The 20495-nt window shown below is 41.2% G+C and overlaps 1 protein-coding gene across 10 annotated transcripts in view; it reads right to left on the reverse strand.

Annotated features, from left to right (window-relative positions):
* NTNG1 (netrin G1) overlaps positions 1–19593 on the reverse strand; it is a 269958-nt gene extending 250365 nt beyond the window's left edge. For 2 of the 10 annotated variants that reach the window (XM_077332831.1, XM_077332832.1), the window contains exons 1-2: positions 18559–19591; positions 10313–11024 (exon numbers count right to left, since the gene is read on the reverse strand). In XM_077332831.1, coding sequence (XP_077188946.1) covers positions 10313–10558 — 246 coding nt within the window. In that variant the 5' untranslated portion in view covers positions 10559–11024; positions 18559–19591. Of the gene's footprint in view, positions 1–10312; positions 11025–18558 lie in introns of all 10 variants that reach the window. The other 8 variants (XM_077332836.1, XM_077332833.1, XM_077332830.1 and 5 more) reach the window with 7 other exon arrangements.
* Between the last annotated feature and the right edge of the window lie 902 nt (positions 19594–20495).

Genomic DNA, 20495 nt, shown 5'->3' on the forward strand with positions numbered 1-20495 from the left:
TGTTCCCGGGAGTGACGGTATAAAAATTTGAAAATAAATACATTAATAATATTCAGAACCAACAGCATGTTCAATATCATACAAAACATCCTCCCTACCAGCCCAAACAAAAAGATCCCACACAGTTTAGGTTCAACCCTTGATGAGCCATTAGGAAAACTGTATGCAGATACTAACTCTCAACATGTTCTGGAAAATGAACCTTTGGTTTGTCAATGGTCCTGTAACAAGGGAACTCTTGGATATCTTGGCCAACTTCCCAGTCACAATATGATTCTTAGAAAAACAGCTATGACAATCAGAGTGATCCAATTTTCACATGAATGTTTGGTACTCCCTTCTTCACAGTGTATTAGAGTCAGATGAAGATGGGTTGATAAAACCACAAAACTAGAAGCACAGTGAAAGATGGGGGGATGAAGATAGCTGGAAAGTAAAAGTATTTTTGCTCCTCCTCCTCCTCCTTTCTTTTCCGTTTACCAGAACTTGCACTCATATAGCTCCCCATCTTCCTCTACTGCCTAGGTGTGTGTGTGTGTGTGTGTGTGTGTGTGGGAGGGGGGTTGCCAAATCTTTATTATTCCTTTTTTGCTGTTGCCTTTTTTTAAAAAAACAAAAGGTCATTTATCCTAACCTATTTCAGCCATGCTTGAAATGTAGGTATTTATGCACAACTACCTGTGGCTGGAGAATAAATCACAGGATGGACAGCATTCACACTTGAACGTACATTCTAAGCATGTTGATACACACCTGCTTTATGCACACAGTGCCAGATCCAATAGCCGTTATATATGCAGTTCACCTTAAAATGGATTTAGCCAGGCTGGAGAACACCAGAAACAAAGGAGGTAACTCTAGCCATTAGATATCCCCCCCCCCCCCACACACACACACACTCCCACTACTATGCAATTTTCAGCCATAGTTAGTTATTTGGTCAGGTGCCATGCCTCCAGCAGCTTTTCCTCACAGACTAAGCATGTGAGTAGAAGGAGATTAATAACCAAAATTGCAAGAAACTATTCTCTTCATAGGGCATACGTGTTATTAAAATTCATTCAAAGGCTACTCTCTCTAATTATATTCACACTGTCAGGACTTAAATATCAAGACAGTGTCACTGCCAAGTGACTGCTCCCGTGTGGGTTTACTACATTCTAGAGACAAAAAGATACTAAAAACATAACCTTAAAAATGATGTGTTTATGTATATTTTTGCTTCAGGATATTATTGAACATTTTGCTCTTAAGAGACTAATATTTTTATATCCCAAGCCTTCTTTATTTCACTCTGTTAGATAAAGCATCTAGGATTACTGCTAATTTTTCAAAGTTAAATGCCACATGAAGATTGGGGGCTTGTGTCCTTCTAGCTGAACTATTCAGTTGCTAACTTGATTTATTTATAAGTCATAAGGGTTCCCCCTGCCTTTGGCGATTTCAGCAGTAGATTATAAGGCATGGTGCAAGACAAAATACTATGTTCAAAGGAGGCAAACTCTTTGCTCACCCCACTAGAAGAGAAGTATGAACCTCCATTTCAGCTCAAGGTCATTCAAGGGCAGAAGGAGGCTTCTGGCTTATATCACTAGCTGGATGTGCAACTTCATCCACAAACAGGTGTTGTACATGGTTCCTCTCTGATCTAATTGTTGGACTTGCATGCACAGAGCTCAATCATTTAATGTATTTGTCTCTGTGTTTTTAATTATAACACACTAATTATCAAAGGATGCAATAAGATAAGTGAGCGATAAGTATGGCCTCAAAAGGCATTCCTGACATGTTTCTAATGATACAATTCCTTTTCAAAAAGCATGATGCAAGGAAAAGACATTATACGTATTAGGTGTAAACCCATTCCACTGTATCCTGGATCAAGATGTGCAACTGACTGAGTTAATAGTTTGGATCAAGGATCCGCTCTGGTATCCACACACTATTCCAGCATCCACTTCTATTCAGTCTCCTCATGAATGGTCACTCTAGGTGGACAGTAAGGACTTTGTAGATATAGAGAACGGACATGAAATCACTAATAGGAAAACCATTTTTAAAAGTAAAAGAATGACTATGACCATTTATGCACTGGGAACTTCACTGCCCCAGCTCACGTGCAGGAACACACCAGGCCAAATGCTCCCCCAATGTGGGTGCAGGAAGAGGTGGGGCAACCTGCCATGACTAAAACTCCAGCCTGCAGCCCGGCATGAAACCTCAAGTGCGTAAATGGTCTATGTTAGGTCACCACTAGTCCATCTAGAGCAGCCACTTTTTATACAGTGGCCAATCAGATTCCCCTGAAATACCTACAAGACAGCATGGAGGCTCAAGCTTTTCTGTTATTGTCATACCACAGCAGTGCTATTCAAAATGCAAAAACTGTGCATCCTAAAAGATTCTCTCAAGAGATAGAACACTAATACCATATATACTCATGTATAAGCCGAGCTTTTCAGCCCAGTATTCACACTGAAAAAGTACTTCTCGGCTTATATGCGGGTATATACGGTAATTGAAATAACAGCTTGCTCCCGGCCAGATATCATTACATTGCTTCTGCAAACCTCCTGCAAGCTGAAGCTTTCTTGCTGTGGATGCTTGTAGGACAGCAACGTTTTGACTGAGGGACTCTGATCTTTTTTTCCCTTTTGCCTTCACTTCTTCCAAACTATTATTTTGGTTTCTGTGGGTGCAGTGGGTGGGTTTTGGGGGTGCTTTGGGATTTACTGTTTCTCATGTTTATTTCTTTTTTCTGAGGGGCTGCATTGTTTGCCTTTTCTTGTTGGGTTGTGTTTCTTTTAAAAGTTGATTTTTACAGTTCTTTATTTCAGTGTTGAGTTTTATAGTTCTTTTATTTCAGTGTTTTGTTCTGGGGGCACTGCAATTGTTGGTAGAGTAGTCCATTCTCACAGTTTGGTAGCTGTTGTACTTGTTGTAATAGGTTGCCAATTTTGCGTACTGTTGTTCTGCTCAGGTTTGCTGGCCCTTATTCTGCACTTACAGGGCTGGTTTACTGTTTTTTCTTTGAAATAAGTATTCAAAAACATTTAACTTACTGGTGCCTCAATTAATGTAAATTTACCAGTTACTGCTGCATTTCCCACCCTCGGCTTATATGAGAGTCAATACATTTGCCCAGATTTTTGTGGTAAAATTGCCTTGGCTTATATGCGGGTCAGCTTATATGTGAGTATATACGGTAATTCTTTGCTATAACAAGATTAAATACACCAGAAGACTAACTGCTTATTTTCTTTGCAAATGAAACTGTATACAATTTTATAGCATGTTTTGTTTTAAAATTTCCACCATGATTCAGATAAAAGTACTGACAAGGATGGAGTTCAATGGTTGGCAAACAGCAGTACATCTAAAGTTTAAGTCAGAGAATATGAAATATTAACAGCTTGATTGAGGTCGCATTATACAGTCCCATCTACTCACGTATAATTTTCTGGATCATAGAGGTATCCATGAACAAATGAACTCATGCTTCAGAAGTTGTTCCTCCAGTATGTCTCTGTTAAAAAATCCCCTTTTGTTTTACAGAAGTGCCTTAACCTTACAGCAATATGGTAATCAGTCACTCCAGTAGCATATCTGTTTATAAATCCTAATTCCAATTAAAATGCATATTATGCAGATGCAAATGTTTATTTAATTGCATGTTTCCCCATACTCTTAAAGGTGAATCCATTCTTTTAAGAAACACAAATTAATGGCTGAATCATTAGAAAATAATCCTCTTAATAATTTATAAATATGCTTGTAAGTACTTTTTAGTAAAGGACAGTCTGCTCTGATTTTTCTGGAATGTGAGTCCTTAGTTCTGATTTATGAAAGGCGCTTTAAAGTTTTTGCTTCAAAATAAGCATGCATCCCACAGCAAACCTCCACTTACGTTTACTGATATTAACAATATTTTGTTATTTTATGTTAAGACTACAAGGGATGTTACTTCAAATACAAAACGCATAAAGGACATCCAGCACACATATAAAATAAATAATAATTTGAAATAAATAAATGGGGAAAGAATTGACAAATGGAAACTGTCATTATACATTAAACATATGCAACTAGCATCAGTCTTCATGTGTTAATCTGATCCTATAAATCCCAAGAATTATCTCAATCATCTTTGAACCAAAAGTGAATGCAATAACAAAGGACGGATGCCAGGGACCAACAGTCTTCAACCTTTCTGTTTCAGCAGAACATGTGACATGCATGTTCTCTACCTATGCACACTAACAGCATTAAAAAAAAAACTCTGCTGCTTATATTGGGCTTGCAACCCAGCAAGTGGGGCCTCATGATCTACCTGAGGGTCCCATACCACAGACTGAAGACAACTGCCACATACAGTACATAGCCTTATGTGTGCCTAACCAATAAGCAACGGAATACCATGCTAATTGGGCATACATGTGTATTGCTCACATACAGTCATATGCACAGCAAGAGGCTTACCAAGCCTCCACACCTCACCATTCATAGAAGCTTTACAGAAGAATCAGCCCTCTACAAAAATTGTGTTAAATTAAACTCATTAATTTCTACACTACATCTCTAAATATTCCGGATGACTCTATGCTTCATAAAAACACAAAACTGCAAAGCCGTAAGGGTAAAAAAAATACAACTTCAATTTAAAAAACCAAGCACAGCCTAATAAAAGGCTTAGGACTTGTGAACACATAAAAAAGCATGAAAAGCTTTTTACCAAATTAGAAGAAAAATAAAGACAAGCTTACACTTTTAAAAGATTTCATATAAGGGTAATGGAAAGCATACAACCTGAATTGGTTATTTTCCCCTTCATGATAAATTACTAGCCAGCAACCTTCCCAAGTAGATTTGTTCTTGATATTACAGCAGCAGTGCTGTATTGATTTGTTGTCCTTCGGTACCTAAGCATATATTATTATAGCAACCCAACCCACCCCCATTTAATTTTGCATTTTGCCATCTAAACTAGTCTGACGAATGGAAACCACTGGTTTAATTATTTCAGTAAACATAATCATGGCATTGCTAATGACGCCAGAGAGTCCTTTATTTTCTTAAAAGTTTAGTAATGCAAGCTTACTTGTAATGAAAGGCCTGACACATTAATGAATCCAAAAATCTCTAAGGGAAACATTTAAGGCCCAACTCATAACATTATGCCAGAATTATACGCACAGAAGACTTTGTAATAATCTTTGTTTCTTAATTTAGTTTTGATTGGCTATGAAATCCATAGCGGCACTCAAAGGCTCGCTTTTCTGCCGCTATCAGCACTTGTGCTCCATAAATTGTACAAACGTACATGACTTCCTCTGTCTGTAGGCTCCTTCAAAGCTTCTGTATAACCTCTTCAGAAAAAAAATAGCTGCTGGTTGCAGATAATTCCAGGATTATGTTACCAATTTTAAGCCGCTCAGATGTTGCATTGGGATGTGACAGCCAAGGCTGCCAAAAGCACTAAGAGCAAATCTCTTCTATTGATTGTCACTATTCTGGTCCTCAAAACCTGTACTCCTGACTGCAATTGGTTCCCTGCAAACTGCACTGCTCCCCTTCCATGCATGCTACCTAGGGATTTCTACATAGTACCATCTTTAAATAGTTTACTATTGTCACTTCAGTTAATGAGCCACCAAACAGCTAGGTCATTGCAAATTATAGGCCCATTATGCACGGCCGCCGAAACGGCGATTTCGGGTCACATGGAAAACGCGGAGGGGGAAGACGCGAAGCAAACGCACGCGACGGGACGCAACGGCGGCAAAACCCAGAGTAACCGATTATGCCCACGGCGCCCATGGCGCCGCTTCTGGTCACAACCTGGTCTCCCGGAAGCTCCACTTTCTTCCGCGTTTCGCTAACGCGGCTTTTTGGCGGCATGCACCGAATCTGCAGCCGGTTGCAGCCAGCGCCGTGCGTTATCGGTGATTTTAGGTAACGCCATCCCACCCAAAAGGCGGACCTTCCCCTCCGTGCATAATGCACCATAGGCATGTTGACACAAATATTTAAAAATAAGGCGCAAGATATGGCTCCCAAGAAAGGATGGTTGAGATATCTATCCCCATCTCCATGTGACTTTTGGTTTCAGCATGCATTTATGCTGTGATCTAACCAATAGTTACTTTGAATAAATAGCAATACAGAGTGGAACCCTGATGACAACAGTATAACCTTTTGGTTGAGGATTTTAAGCAATGTGCATATGTGATCTTGCGCACTGACATCTTGCAAAAGATCCTGCATGTGTTGGCTCTGCACCAGGTGACATTCTGCGTGCTGATTTAACCTGGGGGATTTCTAAAATTCATTTCGATTTGGTAAATTGACAATTTCCTAACGGTTCTTCCCTAGTGCATCCCTTTTTAAAAGATATTTTTTCCTAAAAGAGATATCATTTATCTCTTTTTTAAAGAGAACTTTTTCTTAGAAAAGAGAGATTTTTTTAAAACTTCAGAAAATTATCTGCCAAATTTGCAATGAATTGTAAAAATTCCTCATGTTCAACCTGTATTTATAATTAAATCTGGTCCACAGCAAACACATTAAAAAGGCCAAGAAATAAAACAGGGAGAATCCACGCATCTAACCTGTCCCAAAAATGAAAGCACAAACTGTTTCCTGAGTAACTGTACACCAGCTCAACCTATTGGTATCAGAGCTTGGATGCTTTTTTCAACAGCTAATTGGATCTGATCTATTAATACGGTCAGAAACCAGTGAACAAAGTATTTTTGATCATTTACACAGAACAGATAAAAAAGAGAACAGCGATAAGATATAACAATATGCCAAAACATTAAAAGTATCCATTTTGTTTGAATAAGGATTTCCATTTTCTAGATGCTAAAAAGTAAAATTTTGCAACTCCATTATTTATTATTAGACTTAGTTATTATTAGGGTTATATACCACTACTCCGGGCCAACTGGCCCCGTATTACAGCCTGCCTGTCAGAGCCTTTACAGCATAACTGTAATACCAGAGAGACAATTACATCCAAAACTTCTCTTTGGCAAGTAAAAATGATTTAACATTATTGTGTGGGATGCAGCAACTTCTGTTGCTTTTTAGAGGCCACTCTCAAGCATCCACTGACTTTTGAGAGCAGCTGACTGAGATACAGGGGAGGAGAAGAGGTCAGCCAGGCAGCTGCAGACTTTCATCATAATTAGAATGTAGCAATCCAGCCACTGTCACACATTTCTTGTTTCCAAACACCTTCAACATGAGCCTGTACCTCTCAGCCACCTTGAACAGCAGAGACCAATGCAGATATGATCCATAGGTATTGATTACCTATGAAATTCTGAGACATTTGTCCTTTTCTTCCCATTTTTGTAAGTCTTTTGAAAAACGGAAAGCAGCTCCCATTAGATCAAGCCATAGGGTCTTGGTGACATTCCACTATGAATTACACAGACAGTTCAAGCAAAGTCTAGACATGCAACAAAATGAGGTGTTGGTATTCCAAGATGCTAGAATGGGCAAAATGGCTTCAAATTACAGGGGGGATAGTCAAATCTTTAATGTTGCCCCATGTAAACTCCATGCAAATTATAACAATAGCTTATTGGAATGAGAGGTTATTTGACTGTTGTGATACTTTGACACTTAAAGGTAATATTTAATGTGGAGACCATTTTATAAAATGTAATCCCACCCCCCTGCAGTCTTAAACAGTACAGTCTATTCTACCACAATAGCACTCTGCCAGCTAATTACCACAGCATTCCACATCATGCATAGTCAGGTCTGTTATTCAACATCAGGATACTCTAACTTTTGACAGGGAAAAATGGGAACTGGGGAAGCTCTGTACACTTTGCCAAAGAAACATCTGGTTATTTACTCAAGCAGGTAATTTGATACATACTGTGCAAGACCCTACCCACACCAAGCCCCTTCCTCTCCCAACCATTCTCTTACACTGCTGGCAAAAAATTTAAAAATCACCAATGCATGGAACAGGGGTGGAAAACAGGGACACAATTAAATCTGGGGTTGTTGTGCCAAACAGGATCTCATGTCTGGTTAATTCTTCTATAAAGCATGTTCTAGCTTTTTATTTGTCATTTTGTGTTCTTCACTTTGGTTATTAACTACTTTTCTTCTACAAGCAATTTCAATAATAGGGCGACCTTGCAAACCAGCTCAGGAAAACTACTAGCCCACCCAAATGGTTATCTGCCCACCTGCTCACACATACCTGTTCTGCTTATATATGACGTAAATGAACCAATATGCCCTAATGTTTCCACAACTGTCCACCTGGAAACCAGAAGTGACTTGGCAAGTAGCCACATATGTTTGTTCTGCTTGAACCATCCTTCCTCCTTCCAAAGCTGAAGTGCAATCTTTCATGAATGTATTTCTCAGGTGTTTTAATTTTTATAGGGTTAAAGAACCACAAATGCAGAGCCATGAGACACACAGAGTATTTCTTTCTCTCAATGTGTCAACTATTGAACAAGCATGAGTGTGAATAAACCTATTACAGAATTCAATATATTTCCTAGCGCATTCTACTACATCTGCATGACTAGACTACAATACCATTCTGCTCTTTGAAGCCTCCAACATTACAGAAAAGAAGCTGGAAAATAATGGAAGCCTGACAAGGCTCCAGTTATCAAGCTGGGGGTGGGGGGGATCTACAATGTGTTTAATTTACAACCCAACAGGTTCAAACAATCTTGGGGAAAGGTTCTGCAATTACTGCTTTGTCTTTGTAAAAGCATAACTGTTCAAACCCAAATCTTCCTGATTTTAGATATCAACAAGATGCAATTCCCAACCATTTTTCAAGAGAAGACTCTTTGCTACACTTGCTTGGTATTTCAAAAGCACATGACGTGATCTGAGCAGACTAGGGACACAACTAGATGTGAAAGCATCCCTGGTTTTGACCTAGGAAAGCTGCCTTCATTTTAGAGCCTACGGGGTGGTGATTTCAAAATCCCACAAGGGCCTGATGAACTTGAAGTCAGGCACTCTTGTCCTTCCACATCCTCTACTGCAGCTGTTTCAGCACTTGGAATGGCTCCTGGTACTGCTATGCTGAGGGGCCTCATGGTGCTCTACACTCAGACTTTCACATTACCTCTTACCCTGATCCTTAGAACTGGGAATGCCAGAGACAGACCCACAGTTTTTGCACAGCTTCTATTCATTTGGGTGGACCTTTCACAGGGTGAATTTCACTACAACTGTTCTAACATTTGCACTGTCCAAAATTTAATCAAGTTTATGTCAGGTACAGATCTATTTGTGAATAATTAAGTGACCTGGACAACATGACATTCTGTCTTTGATGCTACTTCCTTGTATATTTTTGTCTTTTCACCCTAATATTTTTCTGAACTTCTATAGTTTACAAGTCTAATCCCGAAGTATGCAACACCGGCATCTTCAGTAGAAATGCAATTTGACCTGGCTGCTCATACCTGATTGGCATGATCTGGATGCACACTATTTATATATGACATCTGAATGAATTTAGCAGAAGCTAGGCCAAAGCTGAAGGGCATACTACAGTTCTTAAGTTCTATTCCTGTGGAACCAGACCTGCAAAAATTCTGGAACAGAGTGCAGAAATGCTGAATTCTGACAAACAAGGCCAACATTTGTATTTCTCCCTCCCCAGCCTTTTTGTCCACACCAGTTTACATCACTGGTAGGTCATTCTTTTCATACTAAAAAGTACTTATATGACTTGTAAAGAGACCTGCTTTGAGTTCAGTTCCAACATACAAAAGCATATTTTATATATCTCCAGAATAAAGATGACCATCATGCTTAAAGCAACGCTCATAAATATGTCTGCAGGAGAGCCAAACACATTGGTTTACTCACCCAAGAGCCTACAGCCATACAGATGTGAACGTCTTCACAGGAAAACTCTTCCGACAAAGTATCAAGTCTTGTGCACCACTGTATGATGCTATCAATGCTTAAAGCTATCAACCTCATTTTAGTCCTAAACAACTGCAGAATCCCTTGCAATCGCACACACAGTCCCTGACAACGCAATAGCTTTTGAAAAACATCACTATTTCATTTATTGGAACCTGTGAAAGTTTCGCCATTGATTTCAACTGGACTCAAAGAAGAAACTTACTGAATGGCTACTTATTTCTGCTCCCCAGCTTCGAGGCTTTTTTGCCAGAAGCCTTTCAGACCCACAACAAAGAATGTGATGCAGTTTTTTCCCCCTTGGCCTTGGCCACAAGACTGATGATAACTGCCACTCATTTTGGCTCTTGCAGTATACATATATATATAGTTGCCTTACCATTCCGCATACGGTCTCTGGAGGATTTCCACATGTTATATCAGAAGGATCCAAGTTTACTTTCACGTATCTCATCATGTCTATGGCTTCTGGCTGACATGCCGTGTAATCCCAAAATTTCCCATCCTCTATGTAAATCTGGGTCTTACATTCATCATAATGTCCCCATACTGAAGGATAGTGCTGCATCACTGAAGACACAGTAACCCAAAGGGCATGAAGTGACAAGAATCTTGACAAATACATCTCTAAATCCTTCACAATGTGCCTCTATAGCTGTGACCAGTGGAGATCTAAGTACTGTACATATATGTACACAGCAGACTGACGTTATTGTGACAAGTGTACCAAACCAGAAAGGAAGAGTTAGATTACAGTGGTTTCTTTATACAGGAGGAAACTTTGGTGGACGCCTAGCATATCTGATGAGATGTTGCTCAGAGAAACCTTGAAGGAAGATCCTTTTCTTAAAATGTATCTGTCAGGGCTTTTTAAAATTGTGCATGTAAATAATGTCCAAAAGCAGATGACAATTCAGCAAGGTTGCCAGTCTTCAGCTCTGCTGTCGATAACCCTGAGCGATCCTCCTCCTTCCCGACTCATGAAGAACAGCCAGCCAAACTGATAAATCAGTTGGGAGAGCAAAACGATGAGCATCTATAGCACCACATCTGTCTGCTATCAATCATTCTTTTCTTCTGGCACCAGCACCCTTTTAGAAACAATAAAAGTAAGAGTTATTGTCCAAGGATCAATGCATTAGAAAAATATATGACATGTTGACATTTCAAAAAGCTTGATGCAATAGGAGGCAAATTGGAATAATCTGGATAACCTTTACTGGAGGTGCTTTGCCGGAGTGAACAAAGTACCAGAATCACTCATTGCCCAAACTGTTTTGATGTGAGGGATTTAACTCCTCTCTAACAAAGACAGATATGTAATGTTTTTTTGCAAGTCCCCTCCCCCCCCCCCTATTTTGTTTGCTTAAAAATGATTATTTCCATCTTGGCAAAACCTGAATGCAAGCAAAAGAACTTAAACAGTTTTCATATTTCATAACCGGATAGGGGATAGAAATCTCAGCCCACCAGTGGTGGTAGATCTTTTATTACACTGACAAAAGGCTGACAACAACTTGTGCGCTTTTCATCTCCTGGAAAGAGGGCCTCAGAGAGCTCAAAATGTTGAGTACACTTTTCAGCTTTTGTTAGCTTAATAAGAGAGATATTATAAGCACACTTCTGTCTCCTTGGGTTTTTTCTCATTAGGATTGGAAGAGTTCCACTTCTTTTGTTTAATTGTGTTTAATGACAAAGATAACAGTTGGCTCATTTGTAGCTTATAATAATAACAATTCCTCCTTTATATAGGCCTTCTGCATTTTCATTTGAAAAATTATTACTATTTGTGTCCTTTTATGTGTCAACTTCCATGACAAAAAGTATCCTCTCCAAACATTGTTTTCTGTACACTATACCAAGACATAAATGTACATGCTATAATTTAAATTATTTAAAAAACAACATTTAAAAGAAACCTAAGTCTCTGTGAACTTTGTGAACTTTGCAATGCATCATTGCCAAAGTTGGTAAAATGGCATTCAACAGACCAATTCTAGATATCCAAAGTAAATATTCTGTTCACTGGTACCCTGCACAATTGCAATCAGATTGAAAGCCTTTCCATTTTTATTTTTATTTAAAAGGATTTTTTTCAGATCGTAAGAAATAAAGACATTCCATACATTAACACAGCATCTGTCTTTGGACTGTGTATACAACAAGCATTTTCTATATAATGCTGTCCCTGGCTCCTAGAGTAAAATACACTTAATGCTGTATACAAATAACTAAATTGTTTGGCTATTGTTAAATGGCCATTTTAAGAGGCAAACACACTTCTGAACCCCAGGCAACTTGCTGTGGAATAGTGTGACCCCTGACAATGGAGAAAACGGCCATCTCTAGTACACACTACAGTCCAAAAAACAAAGCTACTACTCTATGTGTGTGTTTTAAAAGTTAGAAGTGTTTTTATGTGGCAGCCTCTTTTTCTTCAAGAGTACTGAGCAACAGGATAATTACAGATTCCAAGGAAGTTGTTCCTTTTTGGAACATTTTTCAGCAGGAGAGTCTGTGTATTATCTTTTTACGCTTCTATGTCTCTAGCCACTACCTCACCTAACTTAATATCATCACATAAATATATGAAAGCGAATTGCTGCCACATAAAGCTGCTTACCCCAGTTGACCAGTTTTAAGTCTGATCTTTTAGCTAGCTAGTCATGGAATTCTTTTTATGATGCTACATCTATGTAAAAGAACACACCATTCTGGTGACTCCTTAAGTCTTATAGCTCATTCCAAAACTCCCACTTCCACTGAAAGGGAACCTGGCCTTCAAAATAATGTTGTAAACATGTCCCTTCCATCCAAATAAGGCACTGTCTTTAAACTCAACTTAGCTACAGACAATCTCCAGTGCCAACAGATGGTTGAATTGTGTTTCCATAGCAAATTACAATAATTGCCTTATGGACGTAAGTGCAATTTCCCATTATATTCATTTCATAAAATGGTATCGTACAGCTGTTACATGGGATGCATTGTATTAGATAACGTGACGACTGGCAGGATTTCCTTTCATCAATGAGTAAAAGAACACTGAAACTTCAAATTTTAAAATGTCACCAAGTAAATATCATTTTAATTGCACATCCTCATGTTCAGCAAATCTCTTCCTTTCATATACTTTGTCTTAAATAATCATCAAATTATATCATGCTTTAAATGTACAACTATTGTTCTGGAATTACTAGAAGAGGGCAGGGGGAGAATTTGATTGTAATTTTCGGAATTATCACTGTGAAATAAAAGCTTAGTGCAGGAATTATTTTTCCTTTCTTGTGTAATATGATTTTTAAAAATCAATATACATGGTTACCCAAAAAGTGGCGCATAATGGAGGAAATGCAGCTTGAAAACACTGATAGTAAGGTTTGTGGAGGGGGGGGGGGGGACAAGGAAACAGTACATACCACTACTTTTATTGAAACTCACTCAAGTACAAGTAGGTATCTAAATAGTCTATTTAAACAAAAACTGAACGTTTGTGTAGCATTATTTTAAACTATAGAATAATAATTCCTCTATTTCTTTTTATGTTTTCTGCAATTAGAACTAACAGTACCAACCTAACCAGAGTTACACCCTTCTAAGTATATTAACTAAAAAAAATTTAGATAGATGAAACTCTGTTTAGAATGGGAATGTAAATCTGATACAACCAGAACCACCAAGGCAGAATATGGAGACAAAATGCAACTCTGCCTACTCTGCTCACTAGGCTACACCCCTCTCCTGCATAACAAATTGTCATTAAAACAAGTGAAGAGTCATAATGATGGCCATTATACAGAATTATAGACTATGGCATTGATCAAATTCAGTGTGCTGACAAGGAGGAAGTGGAAAAGATGGTGCAGGTTATCTGAGTATCAGACAGATGCCAAAACATGCAAGTGGTATGCTTGACAAGGAGGAGCCAATTATAGCTAAAAATATGGCACCTATCCAGTATGTGATTAATAGTTTTCCATTACATTACAGACATATTATTAATGTATTAAAAATGTCATGCTTTGGCAAGCGCCAACACAGCATATCTTAGCTACTTCGGCAATATCTCATTATTAATGAGCTCTCATTGACACAGAGGAAGATACTGACTAAAGAGTGTTATGTTAAGGGTCACTGGAGCTTTGGTAACAGCATCATACAGCCCATGTTGTGTATCACATGACCTGTGTTGTATTTGTGTATGTAGGAGTCACTAAGGAAGTCAAGATTTCTCTCTGCTCTGGCCATAAGGATATGACTGCTTTCAAAATGTGCAAACTGATTTCATCACCACAGATTTCTTTATAAAGGAAGTCAGTTTTAGTGCAATCCAAATTAATCAGATTAGCATGTGAGTATTTCTAGGATTTGTACCTTTCTGAACTTTAAAATCTATGATGTTATATAGTAAACAGTGCAAGGAAGGATTATATTGAGGGTTAAAACATACATATTTGGTTCATCACAGCCAAGTGTCCCATGTTAACAAATGACAGATGCCTGTTTTTTAATCCTCTCTGACTTTATAGCCCTTGTTAACCATCTGATCATGCAAGCTGCTGTGTTAAAGTGACTTGATCCACAGAATCCCATATACAGAAATTGACATCTTCTCTGCCTGCAACACGCTTTCAAAAAATGGATTATGCTAAACATATTCAATAGTGCCATGATCAGCTGAAGCTATACTTTGTTCCTGTAATTCTTCAATGCTATGGCTGACCCCTGAATTTTCCACATGCACTTCCATACCCCCTACAAACTGAAACAACATCAGGCATCTCCCTAATCAGCCAAAGAGCAGGAAAACACAGGTGGTGACCAACACTGTTGTGACTGCTTGACAGAGCTTCAAAAATATTACCGTCATCAGTGCCCCCTCCTCACGCCGCTCATTCCGTCATACACACCCTTCCTTCAAAATGATTTACCCAAGCCAGAAATAGTTACATAAATGAGCAGCAATCTCTTCCTAGGTATGTCTGGATAGCTCCTGCCCTATATCCATTATGCAAGCCTATCTTATATGCAACTCAGACCCCCAAAGTGTGTTCCAGCTGTAATTCATTGTTGTAAAATGCAACAATTGATTCTTCTCAGCCTTTGTGCATAAATATAACGGGATTGTCCATTGTGAGCAACCTGCTCTTTTCACATGCAGTTGTAATTTTCCTATTATGAAAACTATTCTCATTGAGAGTTCTGTAAGGTCCATTCTCCGGGTAAGGATTGTCTCTATTCAGAGACCTGCCTTAAAATAAAACCCAAATATCCAAATAATTTTATTTTAGCCATATTCACTGGTACCTCTGTCCCAGTTCTACATACTGAACTTACTTCTAAAAGTCAGCATGCCTATGTTTGCAACCACTATTACACTGTCACATGCAAATCAAAAAGAGTTTAGGGTTGTTTTTTTTAAAGAAATCTTTATCTGTTAAGTAACCCACATCATATTATAAAACTGTGATAAAAATGGAATATATACTAAATTTGTGCATGAATCTTCTACAGATTTTCTTTGAAATCCCTTTATATGTGCTCTCCGATAACCATTTTAGCACAATACAAATAAGCAATTAAAACACACAAATTTTCATTTCTCTCCTAGCATTTAAGAAATCAGATCCACTAGAATATATGAAATGTCAGCATTTAAAACTAGCTCACTGCTTTTCTAAAAATTGCTTAACCAGTCTCATTTACAAGCTAAACAGGAGCACACATATAATGGGATTTACACACTGTGCCCTCAGACATGGATCAAAGGTGATAAATGTCAATTTTCCATGGTGCCCTACCATTCGAGAAACCTGGCTTATCATAATGTATGTGAAATCTCTTCATTTAAAACCAACCAACCACTTTTCATAAATGCTAAATTAGTTCTCCGAACATGCTAACTAGAACCGTACAAATAATGGAAGGCAGGAAAATCCAAACTTAAGAACTCTAAGATGATGGGGGGCTAATCTATGTAATTTTACCTTATTTTTATTTAACTTTAAAAAGGTGAAGACATTATTTTTGTAAAGGAAAAAGGAATTCTAAGGCATAGTGAGAGAGAGAGAGAATCTGAAGTTCCATCATTAAAAACAGTGATTCGGAACCTGTTTAAAACCAGCATCCCAGATCTTTGTTTCCTCCAGCATTATTATATTATATTATATACATATACATATACATATACATATACATATACATATACATATACATATACATATACATATACATATACATGTATGTATCTTGCATTGCAGCATCAGTATTCGAAACAAAGTGAACATGAATCGTGTGCTTCCATTTGAAGGCGATATTATTAGTAACTGTTTGAAACACTCACTGTAATTTGATGAAACAGGTCTCAATCTTTTAGTGGCTTGTATAGAAATTAATTTCTTTTGAAACTGTTAGTCACTGCACTGACATGGCCAATCAGATCATTTATGGAATAAGCCAGTCCTTTAAAACTGTAACAAATAAGTTGCTGGAAAGCAAGCACCTGCTACAGCTAGAATCCTATGCATAGTTCTACATTCCAGTACTCATGAGTAACAGTGGAACAGGATTAGTTCAAATGCTTTTGCTGCATTTTCTAGAAACATTTCAATATTTTAGAGATGTTAAATGTATGCAAAAAACTACTGCGAGGGGGGGCATACCTGGTCTTGTTAACAGATTTCTGTGCTTCAAACAGTTAATTTTGCGCTATTCTCAGGTGTGATTTAAGCTGGTTCTTTCACCAAAGCATTAATACCCAGATCTTATGAAAATATTCATATATGAGCCACAACAGTAACGATTTAATTGACAGCATAGTGCAGTCAGCTTCTTCAGAGAGAGGAGTATGCACAGCATGTTGTCTACTGGGAAACATTATAAATTACTTGCCTGTATTTTCTTTTATAGTAACAAGAATGTCATGTAACAGACATCTGCATTTATCTTTCTCAGGAGATTCTCCACATAAGAAATCTTCATTTGTTGGGTGCTTTAAACATGCAAACCCTGGGAAATATCCGGTCCTCAGATTGCCAATACCTGACCTGCTTATTCATTCCCCCCCTTTTGTAATATTTGGGGAAAAGTTGCCAAATTTGGAATTAACGCAAGGCCTTTTCATTTCAGTCCCTTGACTCTGATGTACAAACTTGGAAAGTTCTATCTGTTGAATTCACTTTTTCATTGCCGGTCCCCATCATCTGTTGCCTTTATTTGCTTTTATTTGCTTATTTTGGATTGGATGAATAGGATCTGGCTGATTTAAGAAACTGCCAGGCATTTCAGTTAAACTTAAAGAAGTTTTTCTCAAGTGAATGTGCAAACTCCTAGCTCCACTGGAGCCAGGGTTCTTTGGCCCACCCCTACCTTTTGTTGCTGTGTTGTGTATCTATATTTCCCCCGTGCAGAAAAACAAAATCTTTATTCATAGAACTGAAAAGAACTGTTTAGATTTTGAATGCCTGACACACACTTAGTAGTCCATGCTCTGTTTTTATTTCCAGGCTTCATTCCTTCTTATGTTACTGATGATTCTGAAGGAATGGTATTATTTTTAACAATTGCATTTATAAGACTGAAAGTTGGGTAGGGGGCTTATCTTTTCGTTTTCTTGTTCAAACGGACGTCTCTGCCCTTCTTTTTAAAAAAGTCTCACTAATCACACGAATTTAAAACAGAAAGCCTAAACTATCCATATCCTTGTCAGCAACATGACAGAATGAAGGTTTCCATATGAGCTAGTATTTAATTATCAGTAGAAGATGGTTCAGAATGGAGGGCATCCTACAAGGAGCCTAATGCACTGCAGTTCGCCACTGCTTGCCTACAACATTTATAGCCCCATCCCTTTGGAGGAAGAGAGATCAGTTTCTGCCCTTCAACGTGTTCTGCCCGTTCTATAGCGGGTCAATTGCCTCAGACCAATCCTTTGGAAGCACCTTTGCTCCCTTTCGCCACGATATCGGGCTCCGAGACCTTCCCAGCGGAAAACGTCCAGATGGGACAGTAGAGGGCGCAGTTTCTATTCGAATCTAAGTTTGATCTCCTTTTCCTCTTCTAAAATCTCTTAATTGGTTCCTGCCGGGGGGGGGGGGAGAACCATGCCATAAAATCACAATAACCCCGTTTGTTTATAGCTATATTCCGTATATCTCCTGCTCGGGAGGATTCAAAGGCTCCTGGTCCTAACCCGATGATGCGAATGGCCCATGAGGCGCAAAATATGTTTTTAAAAAATTAATGCCCCCCCCCCACTTAAGCCCGGCTCTCGGGTTTCTCCCGTGCGACTTTCCGAAGCGGATCTCCGCGAGCCGCGCGACTTGCCTCCCGACGGGCCGCTCTTCTCTTCCTTCTTCCGCGCTGCAGCCGGGCAGCCGAGCGCTCGCGAGTCGCCGGGGAGGGCGCGCCAGGCAGCCGAGCGTCAGCCTCCGACGGGACTGGGGTGGATTGGCGGGCACCTTAAGTTTCCTGCGCGCCCATGCTCCCCTCAGCCCGGGAACGGGGGGGGGGGGCGCTTCTTCGGAAAGTTTCCTCCCGCCGCCCGCCCGCCCGCCTGTCCTTCCCTCCCGCCGCTGGCCCGAACGAGGGCAAAAGGCGAGGCTGGAGCCGCGCACTACTACTCACCCTGTGGGCGCCGAGGCCGGGGCGCGAGCCCTCTCCGGCACTGAGGCGCGAGGGGGGGGGGGGGGAGACCAGGCGGCTGGCTTCGGCCGCTCCTCCCCGGGGCCGCTGCTCCTGCCGCCGCTGCCGCTTCTGCCTTCCGTCGCCTCACGAAAGTTGCGCCTCACGCCCCCCCAAAGAAGCCAGCCAGCCAGCGAGCCTCGAGCGGGCGAGGCGAAGAGCTGGCGGGGCAGCCCACCGAGCGGCCGCTCAGCGCACCCTCTGCGCGCCCGCCGAGCTTAGCCACTCCTCCGGCGCTGCCCCTTTGGAGAGAAGCCCGCGGCGGCCACGGACGGGGTGCGGGACTCCGGCTGCGGGGGATGGAGAAGACCGGCGGCCCCGAGAGTCCCGCCGCCGCGCCAGCCCCGCCTCCGCCCTTCCTGCCCGGCTCGGGCTGTCCCCCTGGTGCGGCGGCCGCGCTTCTCGGCGTCAAACTTTTGGGCGGGAGGCGGGAGGCGCTCGCTGGCTGCCCGCCGCGGGTGGCGGCGCCGGTTCAAGGCGGGGCGGCTGCTGGGGCTGCGGGACCCCCGCGGCTGGCATGTTCCCCCACCTCAGCGCCGACGTGGAAGCTCCTCGGAAGGGACATAAATCACCGCAATTAGCCGTGGCGCCGTGCAGATCCTCCGCGCCTCCCCGGGCCGACGGGGCTTGCTGGGCGCGTCGCGGCGCTCCAGTCACAAATGTCACTGCGCATCAGCCTCGCCGGAGAGACACCTGGAAAGTCCATCGGAGGAAAGAGGGGCGCGCGAGCCTCCCCCTCCCTTCCCCGCCCCGCCCCGCCCGCGCGCCGATGCCGGGATTTCTGCCTTGGCTTTTGGGCTCGCCTTGCAAAAGGACCTTCTGGGGCGGCAGCGGCTCTTCGACGTCCGCCGCGACCCCTGCGGTGGCGGAAAGGAGCGCGCAAACTTAAGGACAGGACGCGATCAATCGGGGAGGGAACGGGGGGGGGGAGAGAAGCAGGCGTAGAGGGGGTGGCACGGCCGCTTCACTTAAAAGCAATCTTCTCCGGCAACTGCCGGCAAGTAGGGAGACTGCAAACCTTATACCACCTCCAGGCCTGAACGCTCCGAGCGGTCCTAGAGCCGGTGCAATCGCGAGGCGGCGCGGTGACAACCCATTTTCCTGCCACCATATTATACATATATATACACACCCTCCCCTTCCACTTATATAGATGTATACACACACACACCCTCCCCTTCCTCTTGTTCGATCAGCTTCGCAACGCAGTGATGTCTCCCCCCTTACAGTCCCTTAAACAAACGAAATGTCTTCTATGGAAACTTCAAGCTAGAGTGTTTTTTAGGATGGCAAGCAACCAGCATCCCCTTCTCTCTTTCCTCCTCTGCCCTCTTAGATTGCTTGGGAAAGGGTTTGGAGGAGAAACGGTTTGCTGTGCTATCTCTTGCAAATGGCACAAGGGGGGTGGAACGACTAGGTCCCCTTGGGAGCTGTCCAGAAAGTTTTGGATCCCTCCTTCCTTTCTCTGCAGCCATCAGATGGTTGCTCTCTGCTCGGTGGAGAGGGTGACCCGCACCCACTTGGCCCCTTTCACTTTCTGATTGGCCGGACTGAAGTGGGGGCATACTTAGGCAATAGCTTGGTTTCTGTATTCTTGAAGTAGGTTTTTAGGGATGAACAATAGGTTCTGTAAGGGAAAAGTTATAAGTGCAACGCTTTAAAGTCCTGTTCAGAACAAATAAGACCCAATGGAGGCTGACAGGTGTCATCTCCCACTTGTAAAAAAGAGGGTCAAATCAGCCACAGAAGATTCTGTTGGGGTATTTGTACATAGGGAGGGTTATTTAACCCTCAATATTAACTTTGTTTAAATGATCGTCTTTCCCCTTTCTTGAACACTAATTGCTGTACATGGGAAGACCAATAATCTTCTAGTAGGG

Source organism: Paroedura picta, chromosome 4 (genome assembly GCF_049243985.1).
Source record: "Paroedura picta isolate Pp20150507F chromosome 4, Ppicta_v3.0, whole genome shotgun sequence".
NCBI classification, from domain to species: Eukaryota; Metazoa; Chordata; class Lepidosauria; order Squamata; family Gekkonidae; genus Paroedura; species Paroedura picta.